General features: G+C 32.9%; 1 protein-coding gene across 1 annotated transcript in view; it reads right to left on the bottom strand.

Moving 5' to 3' along the window:
* LOC149905016 (opioid-binding protein/cell adhesion molecule homolog) overlaps window positions 1–1,042 on the bottom strand; it is a 44,958-nt gene extending 43,916 nt beyond the window's left edge. The window contains exon 1 of the mRNA XM_090106632.1: window positions 289–1,042. Within this exon, the coding sequence (XP_089962758.1) occupies window positions 289–391 (103 nt within the window). The 5' untranslated portion in view covers window positions 392–1,042. The remainder of the gene's footprint in view (window positions 1–288) is intronic.
* Between the last annotated feature and the right edge of the window lie 24,155 nt (window positions 1,043–25,197).

Below are 25,197 nucleotides of genomic sequence, written 5' to 3'. Positions count from 1 at the left end.
ACCTAGATCAATTCCAAATAGCACTAAAGTTTTATAGAACTATTTGGGATCTTTGTTATTTCAAAAGGACTCGTGTTTTGTTGACAACCCTTTTAAAAAGATTTTAAAAAGATACATTAACCTTAGTACTTCATTCAAATAAATAATATACATCGAATACAAAACGTAAATAGTAACAAATAAAATGAGGACTTTGAAGACACAAAATGATGTTGATATAAGAGTTGTTGATGAAAGAATATCCTTAGAAGAATATATAAACATACAAAAAACTTGAAAAATACTTACGTGCAGTAGCATCCGTGGTCCTGGCGAACAGCCAATCCAAAATCATCAGCGCCAGTAATATCTTCCTTATTTTTCGAACTCGTAAATAACATAGAACGTGCATTTTTACACTTTCTCTAACCACCAGTATGAGGTAATCTAAATAACTTTACTGTTCTCTAATAACCTACAATTCCCCCACAGAAAGCTATAAAAATATATTTAACATCGCGCACACATTATTGTGTAGCTCGACGTCGAATCAAAACAAGATTAAGAAAGCGATACCTGCAACTACCTAGATGCGAAAACATTTTTACAAACAAAACACATTATAAACGCTCTTATGATAAAACGAACACGCAAGGAAGTGATTAAGGGAGCGGTCAACTCCTGGCCTACGATACACGTGGTTCCGTGAAAAGTTTATCGGCGTGTTTTCACAAAGGAGTACACGACCACCTCCGACAAAGGCTCGATGCGAACTGAATAAGGGTGCACAAGCGAGGACTGCACCGGCGCGGGAAAGCACCTCCCCTTAACTAAAGCCCTCTCTTTCATTAGAGCTATTCAAACACGGCTTAACAATACCTTTTTATGAACTTGCAACCAAAAGGTGTAACTTTGATAAATATTAAATTTATTCGAACTGAAAGGCCATCTCGTTAGTGAAGAGCATGTTTTATCGATAACGTGTGGTAGGATAAAAATGTTTCGTTTTTTATTACTATTCTACGTGCAGATTTTTGTTTTAATTTATTCATTAGATAGTTATTTTAAAATACATTAATAAAGGAAAGAAATAGAGATTCATCCTTTTCATTTTATCAATAATATTTTATTACCAGAAACAGGATATATGTATTGTTGAAAAAATCCCAATATTCTAATGCAATATACGAAAAGCATCAAACTCAAACAATGCTATATCAATCAAAAATAGGTAGTAACTAAGCAATATTATGTTTCGACGAATTTGTGTATTAAATTCCTTCTATAATAAATCGGCATAACTTCCAATATCATGTTCCACACATGTACATGCATTTAATGTGTAAGTGTGTTACAAAGACAGGATTTTAAAAGGCTTCGCTCTGTTATTTGTTTGCGGCTGACACTGATACTCGCACGTGGACGAAATGATCCTTCCTTTAAAAATTCTCCATTGGAAGCCATGTAAATACTTCGTAAGTAAAAGGGGTTATATTGTGCCGTTCTTGAAGTATATTTTCGCGTTTAATGAATATTTATAAACATTATTTATGACTAAGAACTAAGTTTATTGATTCATTGATGGGTTTTTTTACTAATTTTAGTATTTTTACTCTGTTTATTTTAAAACTGTATGAGGCCGTACGGCACTATCTACGTAGTGTTATAAGTATTCATTGATTTGTAACGCAGAACCTTCGTTGAAATCCTAAGTAAACAAGTCCAATATGAAGATCAAACTATACATTTGGTGGTGCCTAATCAAGTTCCAATTAACGGTAATACTTTACAACCTTTAATTTTAAATTTAATTAGCCCTTAGCATGTGTATTGCAGTTTGTTTTCAAAGAAAATAAAAACGGAAGTCATAATGTGGCCGCAACATGATTTAAAAGTTTATAAAATAATAGGGGGCTTTTGTAGACAGTCAGAAAATGCTCTTGATTCCTTAGAATTGGACACATTAAATAGTTACTGTATTCTACTTTAGAGTTTTATTAAAAATAAAATTTTGGCACAGAAATAACAAAGTAGCGAAATGTAAGGCTATTTATTTTTATGTCGTAGGTATTGTTACAAATTTTCTAATTATTGTATTTTCCTACAAATTTTGGATATTATATATTTTGTATTGCGTGCGTGACACAAATATAATACGCAAAGGCAATTTGAGTAAAGACGAAAAAAATAGCCAAACAAATCTGAAACAGAGAATTTTATTATTACACATATACCTATGTACAAAAAATATGTCAATCCGAATACGGATAAAATTATCGAATATCTTTTTATTCTTTAAATTAACCTTATTGTCCCGACATCTCTGACATTCAACAAGAAATATATGAAAGGATTATTTGTTATTTGCTTCGAAAAATTTGAATATGTTTTCTATATGATATTACGTGATATTACCCATCTTTGTTACCCGATTGTTTCGCCTATTCTATATTTATTTTAATAGGTACTAGAATGCTTTTTTTCTAGATTCCGCGGTCGCCTAAAATTTAAATCTATTAGTCAATTTACAAAATAATAAAGACAAATATATGTTCTGATTTTCAACTAAGCTGTTGCTACTGTTGCTATAATACTTGGCATGTTATTATTATTATTTGTACGAATGTTTATTATAAAGAAGCGCGTTTGTATCACAAAGTACGAAGGACGTTAAAGAACCCTTGTGTTGTTTATTAAGTTACTACAACTTGAAACTTAGTTTAAGAGATGATACTGAAAGTTTATAGAAATATAACTTGTAAATTTATATTTTTATTGTAATAACTAATAACGTAAGCCTTTGGAGGCAGAATTATAAGATTTTTCAAGTGCGTTTGCGAAAATAAATGTAAATGGTGAATTTTAACAACCGAATTGATATACTAGTATAGGTAGAATTAAATAGGTATGTTGATCCAGTCGATAAATATCACACATAATTAATGTATTAATAAACTTAAATATAAAATAAAGAACCAGACTCAGGAAAATCACTATTTCTTAGTGGATTTGCATATTAATAACTGTCAACTAATGGAGCAAACAAGTCACTCTCTGGCTACCAAGAGACGGCAAAAGAAGCAGGGGTCGTCAAGTCAGAAGATGGGAAGATGACTTGAAACAGACTGCGGGACCATTTTGGATGAGAGTAGCAAGGGACAGGTTACATTGGAAAGAATTGGAGGAGGCCTATGCCAAAAGGCACACTGAACTTAGGGACCTCTTGTAACCCTATGTTTAGGAATAAAAGGCTATATTATAACTGTCAACTACTAATTTCAGTTTAGTAACGAAATCTTATTCCTTCGCATAAACCTCTTCTACGTCAGTTTATATATGTATCTAAGTTTATGTAATAGTACCTGTGTAATAAATCATTTTAGCCCTTCTTTAGCTATTGTTTAAGAAATATTGTTAGGTTTCTTCGATAATTACTAAAACAAATTACAATTAGCGTATATCCAAGATCAAGTGTTTGATCCGAGACGGCTGAAATTAGATCTTTTCTCTCATGCTTTCCAAAAGTTATTCTAATCTCATTGTTTTAAATAATTTGCAAGAAGAGTTATCTGTGTTGTATAAAGTGGGTTTTATTAAATACTAGGATTCCGCCCGCGGCTTTGCCCGCGCAGTCAAAGAAAAACCCGCATAGTTCCCGTTCCCGTGGGATTTCCGGGATTACATCATTTTCCCGGGATAAGAAGTAGCCTATGTCCTTTCTCGGGTATCAAAATATCTCCCTACCAAATTTCATGAAAATTGGTTCAGTAGTTTAGGCGTGATTGAGTAACAGACAGACAGACAGACAGAGTTACTTTCGCATTTATAATATTAGTATGGATTTTGAACAATAACTTACATTCATTTTCATTGTAATATCACTACATAATATTATAAAACAAAGTCGCTATCCGCTCTCTGCCTGTTTATATACTTAAAATTATCTTTAAAATTACGCAATAGATTTTGATATGTTTTTTTAATAAGATGGAGTGGTTGTCGAGGAAGGTTTTATTATATTTGGGCGAAGCCGCGGGAGGAAAGCTGTGCAGAAGTGTATTATAATCTGTTCTTTACCTCAACATGATTGGAATACATCTGAAGGGGATTTACATAACGCGTTTGGTGATGTGCTCTTTAAGGAGTTATTATTTCATGCGCCTCGTTAATATAATTTTGAATAACTAAATATTCGAAGATTGGCAGACTCGTATTCCAGGAAAAGTAAACCTTTGCCTCCGGGGATCTGAGTTACGAAAAATTCCTTTAAACTATACCAGCTATAAGATAACAACGAAACATTAACGTAAAAATATTTCTTTTACTTTTTCACACAATTAAGTGATTTTCTTTATTCAATTTGACCTTTGTTGTCAGCCTTTTATACAGATTAAAAAGGTTAATAACAATAGCATCCGCTGAGAAAGAATTTTTAGTACCTACACAATTTAAGGAGGAATATTTGTACATACCTATAATTATCTAATTAATTATAATAGAGATATACCTACCCCGATCTGGAAAGATTATCAAGGCAAATACAAAGCTATTTCAAATACAAGGCTATTTCAAATACAAGGTATGACCACAGATATTATAATTCTATTAGTACTAGGTAGGTATAACTAACAAGATGTTTTTCATTGATCCCATAGAGCTTTGCAAACACAATTGTCTGACGTCATAGCTTAAACAAGTATGCCATAGCAAGCTGTAATTATCTACTGGTCTTTTGACCATTGCTTGCTTGGGATCTAATTAGTTATTCTCAAACGTAGCTCGACATGACAAAGCGTGTATTTGATGATGTTTCTAATCACGTAACATGTGGTCAAATACTTTAAATTCTACTTATACGCAAAGTTAAAATTAAGGAACCTAACTTGAAGAGCAGCAAAAATTATAATATTAAAGAGTTTGTTGGTTTGTTTGAACGCGCTGATCTCAGGAACTAGTCCGATTTGAAAAATTATTTCGGTGTTAGAAAACCCATTTATCGAGGAAGGCTTAAGGAGGAATGTTTAAAACAAGACCAACAGGAGCGGACCAATGCGGGTAAAACCGCGGGGCACAGCTAATCACTCTATACAACTCGAACTCAAACATAATTTATCGATTCAACTGAATTTTCGCAATCGGAAAATGCAACAATTATAAACCACATTTACGACGACGATTTTATAGCCTTTACCGATTTAAAAAGTTTAATTTGAAAGAAAATTATTAAATGGCAGAATTTATGTGATGCAAACTAATAATAGAAAGAATTGTAGGCACTATCTGCCTCTGTCCCTATGCCTCTGTATACCTACTGAAATCTTTAAAACTACGCTACGTATTTTGATGCGGTTTTTTAATAGATAGACTGACTGAAGAGGAAGGTTTGAGTATTCATATTATTACGGTTTCGACAAAGCAGGCGAAGCCGCGAGCGGAAAGTTAGTAGTTTATATTAAAAAAATTGTAAGCGATTATAATCCTTCCTAAATTAAATATTAATTAATAAATGCGGCGAGTTTCATTTCATTGGTATTTTATTTAATTTCCCTCAAGTAACATTTATTTATATTTGTTACTGAAGTGGGCACTTGTTATTGACTATATTTATTAGCAAAGATATTAAAAATAGAAATATAATTACGTTTTTATTGCTAGCTTTTTATATTTAGGATCTTTGTTATGTATTATTTACTACTTATAGATTGGAACACGATAAATAATACCTAAATAAAATTGTTATTTGGCAATTAAAACAAATGTACATAAATTTTTGACTTAACTTACACGCAACATATTATAATATATATGCTACATATAGTAAGTAACCTGAATGAATGTACCTACGCGGGACATTTACTAGTCATTTCTTCCCTTTGGGGTATAATAACAAGCCAGATAAGCCTTCTGTTCGTCCCAGAAGCAGTTGACAGATTAACAGCAAGCCATTTATACTAGACCAAAGTTACGGCTCATCAAAACAATAAAGAGTTATGAAGAATTCTTCTGTTTCTTTTCTCAACCGACTTCAAATAAAGGAGATTTTAATTCGACTGTATTTCCGTTTGGCCGTTTTTTATGCTTCATTTTTTATTTGAAAGCTCCCGTAATCCCTTAATTTAAATTTTGATTAGTTCTGACCATTTGAAAGCGATTTAGTTTTTTTTTATTATCGGTTCTAATTTTTGCTCTATACATTCGCATTTTAAGTATTATATTTTGCTCTATACACTCGCATTTTAAGTTTTATAGAAAAAAACGTCATAAATGTCATCTACATAATATACCGATGGGAAAACGCAAGTGACTAAAACAAGCTCATTATTAGAATTCCAAGTCAGGCCAGCCGGCGCCATGAAATTGTGTTCCACGAAATACAACCCCCTTGCAAGTGCACTACATAAGGGCCTTGATACACGAGCCTTCTTAACTGACACGACAATTGACTATATTAAACCATACTATAATAAGTAGCTAAACTATAAAAAAACGTAAAATGAAATTATTTTGCTTAGTGAATTGAAAAAGGAATTATTCGCCGCAGATGGATTTATTAAAAAAAGAAGATTATATAGTTTATATTTATTTATTTATATATTTAGGTATAAACTTGATGGCTAATAGAAAAAGTCCATTAAACTGCGATTTACGAAAATAAAATACTCGTTAATTTATTTGATAATACGAAAAGAATCTGAGGATCTTTATTAACGCAACAGAACTTCAGTAAATAACTTTATTTGAATGCGTGTTTATATGGGCGGGCGTCAGACAGCATGTATACAGCTGCTTACTGTGCCCCGCGGCTTTACCCGCATTGTTCCGCTCCTGTTTGTCTTAGTGTGATGATATGTAGCCTATGGCCTTCCTCAATAAATAGGCTATCTAACACCGAACGAATTTTTCAAATCGGACCAGAAGTTCCTGAGATGAGCGCGTTCAAACAAACAAACCAACAAACTCTTCAGCTTTATTATAATAAGTACACATACTATAGAACCATATACAAAAATGATGTGGTACACAAACTGTTATCGTAACGTAAAATGTCCCACACTGTTCATATAATCCTCACTACATAACATAGTAACCTACTTCATGCGTTATATCAGCTCGCTAACAAAACTCTTGACTAATCTCATTCCTTAAGACTACGGAGACGAAGTTAAATAAATATGAAGCCGTTGAAATGAAGTAATACCAACTCTTCTGTGGTAAACATGACTCACGGTTGGTCGAAATGAGGTCGGTACCTTGACAGTTTATATCAAAAGCTTCTAAAATGCAGTATACATAATATAAACATAATAACATGATTATTATGGGAATACAATTTATCTACATCTACACTAATATTATAAAGAGGAAAACTTTGTTTGTTTGTTTGTTTGATTGTAATGAATAGGCTCATAAACTACTGGACCGATTTTAAAAATTCTTTCACCATTCGAAAGCTACATTATCCACGAGTAACATAGGCTAGGTTTTATCCCGGAAATCCCACGGGAACGGGAACTATGCGGGTTTTTCTTTGAAAACGCGGGCGAAGCCGCAGGCGGAAAGCTATTTTAATAGAAAAAACAAATTAATGTATAGTATAAGAGCTTATTAAAGATTTAATGCTTGAGGTATCTTCACAGGTATCTTGAATAGAAATGCAATCGATACATGTCCTTTTAAAGATAACCACAAATTACCTCCAATTAAGATTATTAGAAGAGCTTTATAAATATTATTATATGTATCAAAAACTAACTGTGACCTAGTATTTTAATCGTAACATAATCTTTATTTAATTTTAGCGGGTACCTTGAGAAACGAGAATAACCCAACTCATATGTTGTTTTAAAAAAATTTGACTCACATAATATACTCGAAGTCTTGATTAAAAGAAAATTGTTAAGAGATTCTGAGAATATAATAAACTTCTGTTAAACTTATTTGAACAGAAAATAAATAGAAAAATCCACCTTATTGATTCATAACTCACCAAAAAACAATTATTTATTCTATGAATGATTTATTTTGTATACGTTTCCCTAAATACGTTCACAATAACGTCAATATAATGATACTTGCATTGAAAGCGAATCGTTTTTTCCTTTCCTACACAAACACTAATAAAAGTAGGGACAAAGCCAAAAGTTTTTTAAGCAGAGTTTAGGTGACAGGTAGTACCGGCCTATTACTGTAAACTAGAAAACAAGACGTTAACTCCCCTACTTTAACGTAATTTTGGATATCGTTAGTAAATTAGTTTACTACGTGAATTATTTTGTCGTATTACAAATATATACATTTTCGTTATAATATACTATGTGCAGATTACATAAAAGGCGCGAATAAAACACAATCGCGCTCGATAAAAGTTTGAAATTGTTTTTGTCGAATCGTTTCAAGCAAACATTAGAGCAAGCACACGCGCTTGCTCTTTGCTGGTTGGTACCGGACTGTCGGCTCTGAAACAATTCTAATTCCAAGAGAAACGCGGAAAAAGGGCAATTTGAACCATTCCAAACCTCAGTTGGTTGTACCCTCCTGCGAGCTGTATAACGGCAGGGTAAAGCTGCGGAATGGCTGCCAAAAGGCTTGTAATGGCTTGTGTTCACATTAACGCTACTTTCCTCTAAACCTTGTTTTACTTCCACTCCAACTCTAATTTTATATATTAGCGCTCGAAATAAAAGCCTATTTTTAAATTGCCATACATTGCGGTATACTATAATGTATCGGATGTTTTTGTAACAGATTACAATCCGATGCGAAATTAATTAACGATAATTATGCAAGCTACATTAAACTAACATTAGTTTGCTTTCACTTGTTGTTGTTGCGTAGCGGAAATCGATTGTAACATAACTATTGGTGAGCGAAAACAAATGTATTTCTATTCTCTAGTAAATTTTTATTCGAATTCAATGAATACTTTATATAGGAACATTTACACTGTCACTTAGATAAATTGTTTCATCACGGCATAGGCAGCGAGCGCTGTTTGCAATATGCTCTAACTTATATCCCTAGTACGTCACAAATAGTGCTGTGCAGTCAGTCTGTCACGCATTTATTACCCCGTGACGTTAGTGATTTATACAGCCCTCGAACTAGCTATTTTGCTAAATGTCCAACAGCCGAATCCAAACTTTCACGTCTCTACATCTAATTCAGTAATGTACACATAAAATGACTAAATGACTACAATATAAAAACTTCAAACTTCATTTATCGTTTCAATATTATAATATCGTACATCACGTATGTATAGAGTATAAAACCAAAGAACAACTTATGAACAACAAAAGTATTTTGTTTTAATAGTGGTTCCAAAGTTTTCTGAACTCGTATCTTTCTTATCGAAATAGAGTTCACCAGGAAGTGTTATAAAACGTTTTGTATTAACGATACCACCATTTCTCTTTACTGCTATTTTATATTACATCATTAAGGCTAAAATGTATTAAGAAAGGAATGAATAATGTGAGCTAATTTGTCTCAAGGCCGGCGTTTAGTTGTTGCCGGTAAAAGGCACTGACATTTGATTTCAATCGGTCACGTACACTATCAAACGTAATAGAAATTTTGTTGTATAAATAGCGGAGCAATTTGCAGTTTATCTGACATTTGGGCAAATTTTGAGGATCCCTTTTCTGGTGGCATTTTGTTTTATATGCCTGCTCGTTACCGGAGGCGACCGCGCATGAAGTTACGGCCGCTTCGCGCCACGCCAGCGCGTTGGTGCCTTCCATTTCGTGTGCTCCATGCTTTACGGAGTAATGCCTCGCGAATGAACACCAGTCTCCGAGGACAATCCCGCCGCTATACCATTAACGCGATCATTATCCGAGTATTATCGATCTAGCTTTTTGATAACAAACACAAAGGTTAGTAAACTTGTTGGAACGTTTAACAGCTTTGTGTTTAATAAAGCTATATGATATGATTAAATTGACCATTAAAATGTACGACTCGGTGATTAAAATTAATGTCAGTTAGTGCATCAACATCAAATCGTAATTAAAGTGACCTTTTCCAAAGCAAACGTGAATTTTTAACAAGTAGTGCGTCTGGACCGCGTGTAAACCTCGCCCGGGGGAACTGAACCGAATGCATCTCACTTGTACAATATTTTTATATTTTCACTGCATTTCTGTACGTTGCCACAAAAGGAAAACATTTGTCAGGTTTAAACTTCATAGATATTGTGTTGTTTATTTGATCCAATTGGAATTTTTCGTGCCTTTAGCGGTATACGGTTAAATTGTGTAAAATATTAAATATTTAATTTGAAATTCCTATACTGTGAAATAAACACTATGAAAAACTTACAGCACTCCCTGGTATTGAAATAGTATGTCTATGGGTTATAAATAGTGAAAGGTATGGGATAGGTACAATACGCGCCTGTTTCACGTATGTTTTTATTTGCATCACCGGCAAGTTATCATACTTTCATACCGTGCCCGACCAAGTTTGATTTTTGTGCGACATTGTTTGTCTGTATTTATTATAAGTAATAAATATATTTTATTTCAATAAATTACAAAAAATGTTTAGAAGATAATTCGTAGATATTACAGTTAAATATGGGACGATAAAAAATAAACTTCAAGATAATAAAAACCATTTGGCACGGGTATATCTTTCTAAACTGATCCAATACAGAGAAAACTAAAAATCACTTACATAAACGTACCTCGTGGGAACCGAGCAACCCGACTATTTGCAAAATAAAGGCTGAGGAAATCCATTTCCCTATTTCATTTCCAAGGATCTTGTTCATAGTCTCAGTCCCTTGTCAAAGAGAAGTTTCCCCTGGCTTATCAAATCAATTACACTTATTGTACTTTGTTTAGCTAATCCCGGCATAAAAAAGGCCGAAAGACGTTTGTGTTTATTGCTTTTTATATTTTGTCGATATTTTTATCATAACATTTGTAATTGCTTTTTGTGTATTCTTTTTCAGTGCATTCTTTTTATGGTAAACAATTTTCTGTTATGATTAATTTACATCGTTTAAAAATATACAGCCCAAAACATAGTTTTATTAAAACGGCTGCATAGTTCATTGATTAATAAAATTTTGTTATTTTAGTAGCTGCTCTATTTTGATTGAAGCATGTTTTAAATAAAATACTTATTAATACTTGTAAATTATATATTTGTTCTTAAGTATACAAATCGTGGTGTGGTTTTGGTCACTTTTCGATGTAAAGGTAGTTCGGCACTATACCTACGTAGGTAAATTCAGTTTTTTCGAACTATGCTGTAAAGGGAACAATTATGACAGCTCTGACAAGCAGAGTATTTCCGAACGACTGACTTCAAAACACTTGACTTTAAAGTTACGATACAGTCATAGGGCTGTATTTGAATGATACGGGTAGAAGGGTCCTTTTGAACTTTTAATCTGTCTATAAATATCACATTTCAAAACATTGTAAACGTAATATTAATCACCTTAGTTTTGCTGCTAATTTATTTATGTTTCTTATTTAAGGTTAGGTAAACCGCTAAAAAGCTAAAATTTTAACGGTTACATTATAAGTATAAACAGTAATTGCTTGTGGTAAAGGATTGCAAACAATTAACATTAATTTAATTGAAATCGGTTCATCCATTTTGGTTCTACGCTGACACTGACACACCAACAATTGCATGTTTATAAATATAACTATGAAATAAATTAAACAACATATAAACTATTAACCAGAATAACTCACGAGAACTGAGAATAAACTCGATTAAATCACATGTTGATTGATAAAATTACGCAGCTTTGTCAATATATAATGGATCCTGACGTCTATTAATCGACAGTGAATAGACGACATATATACAATAGACAAACCTTTCAATATATACATACAAGTAAAATACAAGTTCTTGAATGTAGTACCTATTAGTTTTTTAATGATCTTATATTACAATGAATATCGTTTCAATTTGGTAGTTAAGTGACCTATAGAGATATAAGCTCAAGCTTACGCGGGCCACTCGCCTGATTATCATTTAGAAATTAGACAGTTAATCAAATGGCGCTATTTCATACACTAGGCTCTTAATCGTTAACGATCGTTTAATATAAAACAAATTTTATATGTACATATTTTAATTCAAAATCTTAAACAAAATCTACGCATTTAAATAACAAAAGTACATCAAAACAACCCGTTTGCGACATATTAATATTAAGGCTAACTCTACTTCCCGACGGTTGTATGTATAATATTATATATAGCTAGTATACTTAGTATTATATTATCTGTGGCTGTATCTCGACTTAGGAATCGTAAAATATTTTACGCGACTTGCACGGTTTACTCGTAATGCCGGAGAATTTTAAGAGTTTACGTACTTGACTCTTCCTTGTTCATTTTTAAAGTCCAAATTTTTATTGGTTTTCTACTTTTTATTTTAACTTTTGAATACAGTTATTTTTTACATGATCAATTTTCTTCTTTTGTCTTGAACTTCGAACTACGAGAAGCTCACAATTTTCTTTAAGTTAAATTTACTTCTACTTTGAAAACAATAAAGGTTGAAATGAGTGATACAAATTGTTATAAAATCGGTCAATTCATGTAACGATTGTAACATTGACACGTTGATAATGACCGTGACGCTTCAATGATTGATTATAAGTACGGTAACAAAATATATTGCTTTATATAACACACATATCACATAAGAATAGCTGGCCCCGTAACATAATGTCTTAAAGCAGTATTACCACGTATTACTTCCAGTGTGGATAAGTGACAGCGCTATATCGTCTATTGCCGTCACTTTCTGTCGTCACTGGAAATAATATTGCTATAAGACATCATGATAAATCTTTAAGCGATTAAATATCGAAGCACCTAAAGATAATATACAGCCCCGTAAAACAACTGAATAGTGAAATAAAAACAGTATAGTAACCAGTTATGCTATGAATAGCAATAGTGAACTCGTTGAAAAAGGAGCATGGCCAATTTAGCCCGTAACTGCAAGTAAATGCCACTATATCCGAGAGACGTCAGATTGAGGCGCCAATTGCGCCCTGCTCGTAAAATGCGTGCCTTATTATTTCGAAGAGCACAAACAAAAGTTTATGAACGTTCTTGTTTTATATACTGGGACCCCTTCTACTATCCACTTCAGTATTTGCTTTAGAATATATTCTGTAAGTTGTTGGATTATATGAGAGCTTAAGAGAGCTGTGTGTCTGTTATGGGGATATAATTTCCATTAAACAATTTAACCGGAATGCGAATGATACCCAGCGTTAAATATTAAATTGTATTTAATAAATGTTACATTTCAAATCAACATTTTTTCGCCCGTCAGATATGATTTTATATGTAATTGTGACTTAACTCTATTTTTTCTCTATCTTTAAATCAAATCAATCCTTTAACTTAAAAAAATGCATTACTATTACTATAAAGACATTGCCGTTTTGTTTAAAGTTTAAATTTTGTTTTCTCCTTAAAGAAAAATGTGAACTTTCAGTAATATTGTTAGGAACGATTTTACTGTAAAAGCACTGACCGCTTCAGTTCAAGAGATTTTCCCATAAATAATCCAGTTTTTAAGTCGTGAACATATTTTGTAGGTCACATGTTTATGTTTTGAAGTACATAGTAAATAACACTTTGGCACTATTTTTTGATACAAATATGAAAATAAAACATAAAATATGAATTGAATCCACTCACAATTTGCATGGTAAAATAATATTTTCTTTAACAAAAATAGAAGACTGTAACTTTTAATTCACCTTGAAAACTAAAGACAAACTTTTCAAAGTGACCTCCTCACATATTATGAACCTTGACCATTACCCGCTTCAATCAATTAAATAAATAAATATTTAATTTGCTTTAAACATTGTATATATTGTATTATGATGATACACCAATTTTAAATATAAAACGGATTGTAATTTAACCAATCTATAATATAAAAATGAATCCCAAAATGTGTTGGTAAGCGCATAACTTGAGAACGGCTGAACCGATTTCGTTAATTCTTTTTTTATTATATTCCTTGAAGTACGAGGATGGTTCTTACGTAGAGAAAACGTAAATATGTACCACGGGCGAAGCCGGGGCGGACTGCTAGTTGACAATAAATTAGCTCCCACTAAAACCGCGTAAAACAAACGAAAACTATCACTATTCAACCAGTCACAAATAAGATGAAAAATCTGCAACCATAGACAAATTCTTTCATTCTTTTTCTTCAAGATCGAAGGAAATTCCACATCCCTTTGTTGTTTTAAACGAGTCTTGTATCCATGCCCGCTTTACTACATTCACGTTGGACCACAACCTCGCAAACGACTCAAAATAAACCAAACTCAAATAGAAGCAACAATGTAGATAACTGGATACCGCGTTTCGTTAAAAGCTCAGTTGTATGTAAGGAAGACCAGTCCATTTTGTAGAAATGGTACGGTACATATTATATGCGGTAAATAATTTCGATTAAATTTTGACTTTTATGTCTACAATGACTGTACAATAACATTCATATAGTTGAACTTTAATTGATATAAAGAACTGCTTTCTTGAAATTATGCGATTCAAATGTGCTTCTAGAAGTCTAATTGAACAAACAAATGTTTGAGTATGGAAACAGAAGAAATGTATGGATTCAGGATTTGATATTCTAACTAACGAGATAGTTTATTTTTAACAATATAAAATAAAACCTTCGAATATAAAAAAATAGAAACCTGTGTCTCAAAAATACACTATAAAATTTAAACAATACACGAATGCAGATAAATTTATAAAATGTTATATTTAAAAAATATCAAGAGTAATTTTAAATTTCGTTTAAAAATATTTACATTTCTGAACATTAAATTACGGCCCATTTAAGTGGCTTGTTGACATAAGCCGCAGAACATTTTCGGGGGTCGACAATTCCTTACAACAATCGGTTAGTAAATCTATTGCTATAATTGCTGGTTGAACCCCAACTGGCTAATGTCGATAGTGTAGGTAGGGTCAACAACTGAAAAACAATAAGAAATAGAAGAAAAGTCATTAGTCACGCAACCCTGTGTCCTACGTTTCAGCGTTATACCAATGCATGTGATACCTTTTTGCATTGTTCTATCAATAATACCGTATCGTAAGCGAAATTTTTGAAATATGTAGAGTAATTTGTTAAATACAGTAAAACCGCGTAAAACAAACGAAAACTTTAGGACTATGCATGTTTAAAGGTGGTTGATTAAATAACTGAATTAAGAACTAAATGTTTAATCAATACCTCGGATTATCCACATACATTTTCAGCTTTAAATTCGATAAAATAAGATTCAAATTCAACAACCATAACGAGAAGAGAGCTGCGCTAGTTGTAGGGTAAGCATTAAAGTTGAGTAAATCTGTGCTTGACTTATTATATAAATATGAAACTTATTTATGGCTTTAATTCTAGACTCGCTTTGATTACTTTCTTTGATAAGCTTCCCATTTTCGCTTATTAAATGGTACACTCTGGTGATTTGAAATGCCGATCTCAATTTGAATTTACATTTCAAATTAATTTAAATAGATTGGGGTTAATTTGATATATGTAATGCATTTGCATGATTTGATTTTTGAAAAATGTAAAGCTAAAAAACTACATCATTAAAAAAATGATTACGATTTTGGGTCGTCGGTAATCGTAAAATTATTTCAAATATTTAACTTGTTAAAAGGTAAACAGGATGATAGGCACTACTTAATGATCTAAGTAGGCACTTGTCACATTAATGATTAAACTCTACTAATTAATTTTATTTGAACGGAAAGCCAAATTATTACATTTACATTAACAATATTCATAAATCATAAGCGTATTAAAATGAAATGAGCAGTTGAACTTACCTCCGTGGGAGGATAAAGTACACTTATTAAACACTAGCTTCCGCCCGCGACTCCGTCCGCGCGGTAAAATTAAGAAAAATTAAGATGTTTTTTTCTACGTATTTTTCCGGGGTAAAAAGTATCCTATTTTATGTCCAGGATAATAAGGTATAATTATACCAAGTTTCATCGAAATCGAACCGTTAGTTTTCGCGTGATGCCTTCTACAGACAGACAGACAGACAGACAGACAAAAATTTTTTTAATCACATATTTGGGTTTGGTATCGATCCAGTAACACCCCCTGCTATTTATTTTTTCAATATTTTCAATGTACAGAATTGACCCTTCTACAGATTTATTATATGTATCTATACATAACATACACAACGTTCAGACAGTTTAGTATGCAATTTGAATGTGGGTGTACTACACATAAATAAATATTCCATACCGGTCTGTAGAATGTTCTAGTATCTAACTCTTGATGTATAGCGCGAAAAACTAACACTAAAAGAAACAACGAAACAAATTCGATCCGAAACGCGGGTTGATCTATAGCAATCAAACTTCTTTTATTTATTTAATTGATCTATTAAAAGAGATACGAGTACAATCTAATTTATTCTGTCTCACTATACTTTGATGGAAAGCGTATGACTATTTTGTAAAACTCTAGATAAGAATTGATTGACGTATTAACCTAAATATTTCATTAAGAGCTAGCGCGCAAGAGCAACTTTTGTCTCCGCAACTATTTTGTCTCTCCCATCAACTCTATGGGGAGTTGCGTCGCTACGTGCGCGCACTATCTTTCTAGCTCTAAATTAATAAGTAGCAAAATAAATGAACTATGAAGTACTGGTTATTATTGCTATAAACCTATTCATTGTACAAATTATCGAATGAACCTATTATTCCATACCCTTTACCATGCAGCCATTTATTTACCTACAGACAAACATTTCAAATTCAACAAAAACGAAACATTTAAAATTGTTGAATTTCTAATGTCTTAAATATAACACTTACTTTTTAAACTGTATCCTAGCCTAATCAACTATAGTTAACTTCGAATCATCTTCGCTCATAATACGAATAATTACAAACATGATATGCTTACAAAATAACTTCTCCTTTTCATATAGAGGTTGTTGACTTAACAATTGTAATTAAACCCTTACAATCAAGCTTGTAAAAATAGGCCACTCAAAAACATTTAGAACTAACGAGGTTTTAATGCTGGGGAAGCAGTGAATCAGCTTATCATTATCACTACGGGTATAACTCATATGATGGCGTGATACCACCAGTCCACCTCGCTGCGCATTCCTTACACCAGACCTCATCATACATTACCTACTGTCACTGCGACATTCATATTATATTCCATGAAATTCCTTTATGAAGATTAAGTAAAAATCTGAAAAGTAAGAAACATAATGCTCTGTATATTTTTTTCAGCGCATGTTTGTAATTATTATTGAACTTGCCTTATAGAGATATTCTTTCAGCATGTATTGGACTATATTTGCAGTGAAAAGATTCGTAGATTAATTATGAAAAGTTGGAGGAAAAGTAGTGGTGTATGTGCGTTTACAGAAGTTATCCAATTGCCCGAGTTCTACGGAAGGTGCAATTATTCTCTGTAGAGCGTGGAGTCGCAGAATCACATTAAAAAAATATTGAGGTAATCCCGTCCATTGTACAATTTATCGATGACAAATGGAAAATATAACTATGATTATTTTTCCGACCCAAATATCGACCAATAGAATTGCACCATTCGACGTCACGTGGTACAACCTACATGGTATTATACTGATAATTTTTTGAAAATTTTCTCTGGTCGTTGACGTCAAACTGACAGGTTCAATTCAATTGTGAAATTATTGGCCGACATTTGGGACGGAAAAATAATCTCCCGAATACCACACGAGCTTCAAAATTATCTGGCATTTCCCTCAAGGTTCCCTGCAAACAAATAAAGTCGTCAAGTTTTTCAGGAAAAATCACTCGCGCTTCGCGCTCGTGATTTTTTAACCTTGACTAAAAACTTGACTCCTTCATTTGTTTGCAACGAACCTATCGGAAAATACCCGATAATTTTGAAGCTCTTGTGGTATTATAAGTGATTATTTATCTTTAAATAACTGTTGCTTTTTCCTTCGTTATAATAATACAATTACGACATCGGAGCTCAAATTCACAAAGCCGTTTCAACTAACTGCAAATAAATTTACCAAAGTCAAAGTTTTATAGGGCAATAAGAAATTATTATAGCAGTATTTATTACATTCTCAATCCCTTAGTTATTGAAGCAAATGAATTGTACAAGAGACATGTCCTTACTCACTTTTATGGTTAAGCGAAAATGAAGCAATGTGTAAATTGTCGTTGCGAACATTTAGGAAGTATTGAAATTTATATTTTCATGGACTACGCAATTTTAACGGAGAATATCATATGTGATAAAATTGAACATAAATCCACGTACAAATACCACATACATTTTGTATGAATATGTTGTTAGATTGTAACCCAATTTTTAAAATCTTTTATTTTTTTACAAAAAAAATTATTCATCAAAGGCCATACTTTGCTGTAGCTTTTGATCTCACCATGCAAAACAAAGAGGTCCTAAAATAATATATTTCAGTTCATGACGTCCACGGGTGTTTTACGAGTAGGTATATCCTCAATTGCAATATTGGATAAGGTAACAGAATAGAATGAATTACAATTAGAACGTTCAAGTTTGCTTCTGCCACAGATAATACATATAGGGCAGAAGCTATTGCCCTAAAGTTGGCAATGATTTATTATAAATACAGTCACTAAATGTGCTCATTTAAAACTACAAAACGATGCCTCTCTGTGAACTAAAATATAAATAAAGGTCAATGTTTTTTAAAACGTTCATAATACACTTTGTCTCTCCAACGAAAATATTTGAAACAACAACGCAGATATACAAAGAGAATAATAGGAGTAACAAACGGTAAAACCGAAACAGCGTCTCGCAGATCCGTGCGGTCAAATTGCCTGAACGTCAGTTGGATAAATTTGTTTGAGTTGAAAAGGGCCAGATATAGCACAAAAGTAAAAGATTTGAGCGACAGAAACAACGTACAAAATCTTATTAAGGGGCACTTAACTTGCTATTAAAATTTGACGGCTCAAGTGTTTTCTACATTGGAATATGGCTTTTGTGATGAGTTTTATTTTCCTTTTATTGTCCTGGATAAAATTTTATATCCACCTCAAATGTTAAACATTTATCTCAAAGGATGGTTGTGGAACAACATTTCTTTATATTTTACGTTGCTAATTAATAAAAAGCTACGAAAGATTTAAAAATGCAGGCATGTTTAAAGTATCGCCATAAATCATAAACCACACCGACGTGTACTTGTGAAGTTTTATAGGCCTTACTTTGCGCGTTTGGGCTTAAATTAAGATGCGCTAAAGTTAAGTGGATGAAACAAGTCTAGGAAGCAGATTTAAGTGCACATAAAGCGAGTTACCCGTCGCGATGTTCCACTAGCCGGCGGTAATTCTAGATCGTGTTCTTTTTAACGAGCCGGCAGCTAGCTATAATTTATGCAGGGAAAATAAGAACTGAGATCGTGACTTCACCGTAATCATATTACTTTTGGTAGCGAGTTTCCTATGGATTCTACTAGGATAACCGATGCTTTATTTTCAAATTGATTAATTATAATTTTATGCTGTTTAAACATTCATTTGATCTTTGAATCGAATATGAGTTAGGAACTATATTTTATAGGTATTTTTGCTCATAATTAAGTTCCATAACATGCTCTATTTACACGATATATTATTTAAGCATTTAAGACATCTAAATCTGCCGGGAACCACGAACGCTGCAGACTTACAAATATTGCTTATATTAAATACTTACCTACATAATATAATGCTCGTATAAGATGAAACACGAGTAAACTGAATAATAAATCAAATTCATAAGTAGATATACTACAATAACATGAGAAAATATGAAGTCATGCGGCTTCTCACAAACACAACTCTTTGGTTTATGAACGTGTACGTGTCGATAGCCGAATATAATAGGTATTTGTGAATATTAATGACTATCTTCACACTAAAGAATCAATCATACAGAAAGATACGTAGGTAATAGTAAAAACAAAACAACGTCTTGTTGGTAACCATATATCTTAAAGCAGTTATCATTCGAGTGTATTAAAATCACAGAGCTATATAATATTGTGTCGGCTAGCGCCGTCATCTCTCATACACTGGAAATATTATTACTTAAAGACCAAATAGTTGCCCTCTACTTTAGAAAAATCCACTGCATTTCATTGTATGACATTAGTTTGTGTCTTTATTACGTCAATAATGTCGTTAGGCAAGTGCATCTAAGCGTATAATCATCTTTGGGTGCACTAAATGGAGTCGGTTTGGCTCCAGCCCAGTGCCAAGACCAAAGGCTGAAAGGTGAACAACATTATGCAAATTACCATACTCTTTGTTAGAACCGTAATGCTGTTTACATTTTATTTATTCCCCACAACATAATGCTTAGACCGTGTTTAGTGACTTCTGTTATTGTTTAGATAACATTTTAGAGCCCCCGCAGACCACAGACTTTTTATCGGCCGATAGTTTAGTCGGGTTGGCCTGCTAGTACGCACACCGAGCCAACTAAACAGTTCAGTCGGTTATGAGTGCGCAAACTATCCAACAGTCTGCCGACTATTTGCTAGTTTCTAACCAACTGTTGAAAAGAGTGGTCGCACCGCACAATGAAAATTAATAAAACATTGTATAGAATTGTTATTATTGCTCTCATACACCGGAGGAGGAAAATTAAAAAGAGAGCCCGAGAGTATTGGGTGCATCCTATCTTTAGTGATAGATTAAAATGGAAAATTTTACACTATGCATTCCAAATTACTCCATTACCCGAAAAAATTTTCGCCTTTTATCGAATGAGCATAACTAGCTTCAACCAACTTGTCAAATACAGAGTACCTACTCTTTTAAGTCTTTCTTATAAAGTGGAGGGCGTTTTTCGACTTCCTCGATCAAAGTTACGATCGAAAATTCCGAAATAAGCGACTGAGAATTGAGCGACGCCATTTTACAAAACACGCGCGGTTGACCATTCGCTGTCAAAGCTCGGAGCGAACTGAACTATTGGCCTAGTCGGCCGACTAAAAAATCGTCGTGTTTGCGCGTGTGGTAGGGAGCCAATACTGATTATACAGTCGGCCGATAGTTTGCCGACAGTATAGTTTGAATTGAATCGGGAAGCCCATCAAACTTGTTTATCGGCCGATACCTAATCGTCATAGTGTGCGCATTTGCTTACATCTGCGTACTGATTAAGAGCCCGACCAAACTATCTGCCGATAAAAAGTCTGTGGTCTGCGGGGGCTCTAAATGGATTTTCACAAATCATGCCCTAAAAGCACAGAGATACCTATAACAAAAAGGTTCTTTACTGTTATTATATTTTTCTCCATAAAATGTTCAAGGTATGATTAAAGTTTATGATTTATTTAATCCTTGCATAAATACATTAGCAGGCTTTTCATTCTTGTAAAAATATTTACAAAGGGAAAGTGTTACGGTTTTCATAATAAGCTATTATTTGTGATTATTATTATGGTCCTGAAGGTAAATGATCAAAAGGGATCATTTGTAATTTCTAAAAATTCTCTTATTTGTTGTTATTTTTATCACATTTTAGTCACAGAGTAGGTACATTTAAAAATTAAGTATGGATATTTAAATACGAATCTATACATATAATAAAATCGTAGGAAAGTCAAAACTGTACATTGAATATTTTTTTAAAAGAATACATAATCCATGATCTATAATCGATATAGAAGCCAAAAATATAGTTTTTAGAATTTTTGTCTGTTTGTCTGTTTGTCTGTTTGTCTGTTTGTCTGTATGTTTGACCGAGCTAATCTCGAAAAGTACTGCATAGATTTACTTCAAATTTTGCATGAATATTCCTAAGAGGTCGGGTGAGGATAGTTTAAACATATTATCATGATATCACCTTCGGGGGAGGAGCTGTGAACCTTTATTTTTCTTACATATTCCGTGTACTACGACAGCGTACAATCTAAAGACTCATGTTTAAATGTTGGTTTCGAGTAAGCCATGCTATTATCTAGCTTTACAAAATAAAAACTATGTCATTTACGTAATTTGGGCAGAGAAACAGTTTAATGAATTTAGTAGTATAAAGACAAATCTGAAACAGCGCCATCTATGAGATTTCGTAAAAATCAAATCAATTTACATGTTAACACTACTGAAAATACTGTTGAAAATTAATAATTTAAATATAATCATGTTATTTATTTAACTCTTTAACCCATATCTTCCCTTCCCTATAAGGTGCGCTTATATTTCGTGTGAATATACTACATTTTTAAAAGTGAGGGTAGATGTTTATTATTTTAAGTCAAACTAGACACCATTACAATCTCAGAGCAATATTACAATTAATCTAATATTGATTGTGTTCATTGGTTACATTTTTAAAATCTTCGTGTTTTATAAATTTATAAAGAATAGAAAAAATTCGATCACGATGCGGGACTCGAACCCACATAATTTCGTGATCGAATGTTTCTATTCTTTATAAATTTATTATTTATAAATTTATATTAATTATAAAGCATTTGAATGTCATAAAACCAAAAATATCAAATTCAATCTTTGTGTTTTGTGAATTTTTACCATGCGTTCCCACAAAAGGTAAGTTGTTACTTTTATAGGTATTTATTATTTATAATGATAGCAATTCATGTTATTAAAGTGAAACTTTTATTACATCGTCTCAAACTTTTTGGTCTGTGTAGCGCATGTCGCGTGACAGTCGAACCGTACGATAATTATCGTACAAATACGATAATTTTGTGCCTAAGTTTCACTTTTACCGTGGTTTCATAAAACCACACAACATTTTTATTGGTTTTATAAAGGTTTTATATTACACTTTTAGAATGAAATAATAAAATGATGAATTCTTTTTGACTTTTACAAGATTTTGAGGTGCGTTGGGAACAGTAGTTTGTTGATAAAATTTTATTTGTAAGTAGCTTTTTTTATAGATTTACAGTTAACTTTTGATTTTTTATTTACAGATTCAATGTTCATAAAATTATATCGCCTTTGGAAGACGATTTCTGCTGACAATTTTACAACACCACTTGAAAATTGATGATTTGATGATGAAGATAGTGGCAGCAAGGATTAAGTGGAAATTAGTAATCATCCGCTTCGTCAATTTTTGACTGAAGTTAATGTCCAACGTATGGTTCAATCATTGGAAGTATCTCGGGTAATTTTGGAGGATATTTTTCAGGAAGGAGAGAAGGGGCAGCCAACCACATATCAAAGTATGTACTACGTTTTAGTACCGAAAAAAATGTTATTGCCAAATGAAACATAAATTTTGCACTCACAACTGTACAAGTTATGATTTTTATTCTGACTTTGCTGTTATCTGATTATAATATTTATCGTTATGGCTATCGACCGTACTGGGATGAAAGTACATGATATACTCATCATCCAGGATTGCATAGAGCATTTTCACACTGAAAAAGATGTTTTCTTTGAATCGTAGTTGCTTCATTTATTTATTTTTAATTTTATTTTACATAATATGTTTTATATTTGCCCATTTTCATTATATTTTATAAATAAAATGGAACCAACATAACTTTGTTGTGTATCATTTCTCTATTAATAACCCGTAGGCATATTTTCCAAGCGCCCCATTTAAGGTGCGGTCCTGAAATTTTAATGTATACTTTTGCCTAATATAAGCTCAAGCTCATTTTTAGATAAAAATAACAAAGAGAACTTATTTATTAAAATTTAGTAGATAAAAGAAATTATGTTACGATTTTATAAGAAAACACAGTATATTTATTAGGCGGCGGTGATTTTCCAGGCAAAAGATATTCATCAGCTCAATAAAATTGAATAGTATGTTGTTAGTTATTCTTTAAATTCACAGATTGTAATGAGCATTTCCGCATGCAAGTTGTATCGTAGTTTAGATATATCATAGTTTTGACACATTAAAGTTCCAACAAAACCCTCAAATTTTTGAGCAGAGTTGAGCAAGATAATTTAAAAAATGTGCTGTGTTAAGTATTATAGAAAAGGTTAGTTCGTTGATAATTATTATTTCTTCATCATTTACATGTTGTTAAATGTTAGTAAAAATAAACTTTGACTGTTAATACTTTTGTTCAGTATTTACCTGTATGATTATTGCTTGGTAATTAATATGTATATTTTCATGTCGTATAGCTAATTATAAACATAAGTGTGATGTGAAACTAGCTGGATTTATTTTTACACACTCACAGCCATATCTTTATATTAAAATAGTGTTAATAGTGTAAATCATAATATTTTTTCACAATTAAAGATATTTCCTTTTTTCTGATGGTATTGGCATCGAATTAAACCGCGCTGTCGTTTCGTTCACTAAAAGTGATGTTATGAGGACCGAATATTTAGCCGCCTCAACTTACGGAAACGAGAGTAACCTGCGTTGTCTGTTAGTTATTGTATAGTCGAATTTAACGTTACATGGAAATTGGAATCTAAATATATTATGTATATGTCGGCGAAAGGTGTAGAATGTGGATCTATTTTCAAGCTGTGGGCGTTGCGTTGGGTAATCGAGCAAAGAAACACCTCTAACTCAAACATTTCTTTATTTACCACCGATTCGGAATGCAGTATCTACAGAGAAGAACCGGCAAGAAACTCCATAGTTGCTCTTTTAAATCATGTCAGTTTTACAATACAGTCATTTCTAATACAATCACTTTCACTTGGTATTACAATTATTATGACCACTAATAAAATAAACTTCACAAATAAGTTATAGTAAGCTACTACGTAATAGATGTGCACTCGGCAACGGTCGGCGAACGAATGACCCGAGCAGCAAGGGTCTTCACACACGCGGCCTCCGTTAGGAGGCTGCGTGGGGGATGCTGTTCAGGACGATTCGTCCTCTGCAGCAGGTTGATAGCGCTGCCCGCTAATACGGGCAGGTCACTGGGAGGACGAATCGCCCTGTTTGGGGATAGAAATATTTGTTAATTGGGGCACAGTATAGGAGACTGTGCCCGACTTTTTAAACCTTTTCGCATTTTGCGAAGACTCGACCGACCTGTGTTTGGTTTTACGAGCCCGTCTTAGACTTGTGTCTAAGCCGGGGACGGACAGGGAACCCGGGAGCGACACAAAACCGATGGGTGTGATAGGAGGCGCCAATTGCGCGTGGGAGTGGGCGGTGGATTGGCTGGGTACGTTGTGTACCGAC

This window comes from Colias eurytheme, chromosome 10, assembly GCF_061535395.1.
Source record: "Colias eurytheme isolate Ceu_HAF_F1 chromosome 10, ilColEury1 Martin Lab GWU primary, whole genome shotgun sequence".
Classification (NCBI taxonomy): Eukaryota; Metazoa; Arthropoda; class Insecta; order Lepidoptera; family Pieridae; genus Colias; species Colias eurytheme.
This window is presented reverse-complemented; position numbering and strand designations above follow the sequence as displayed.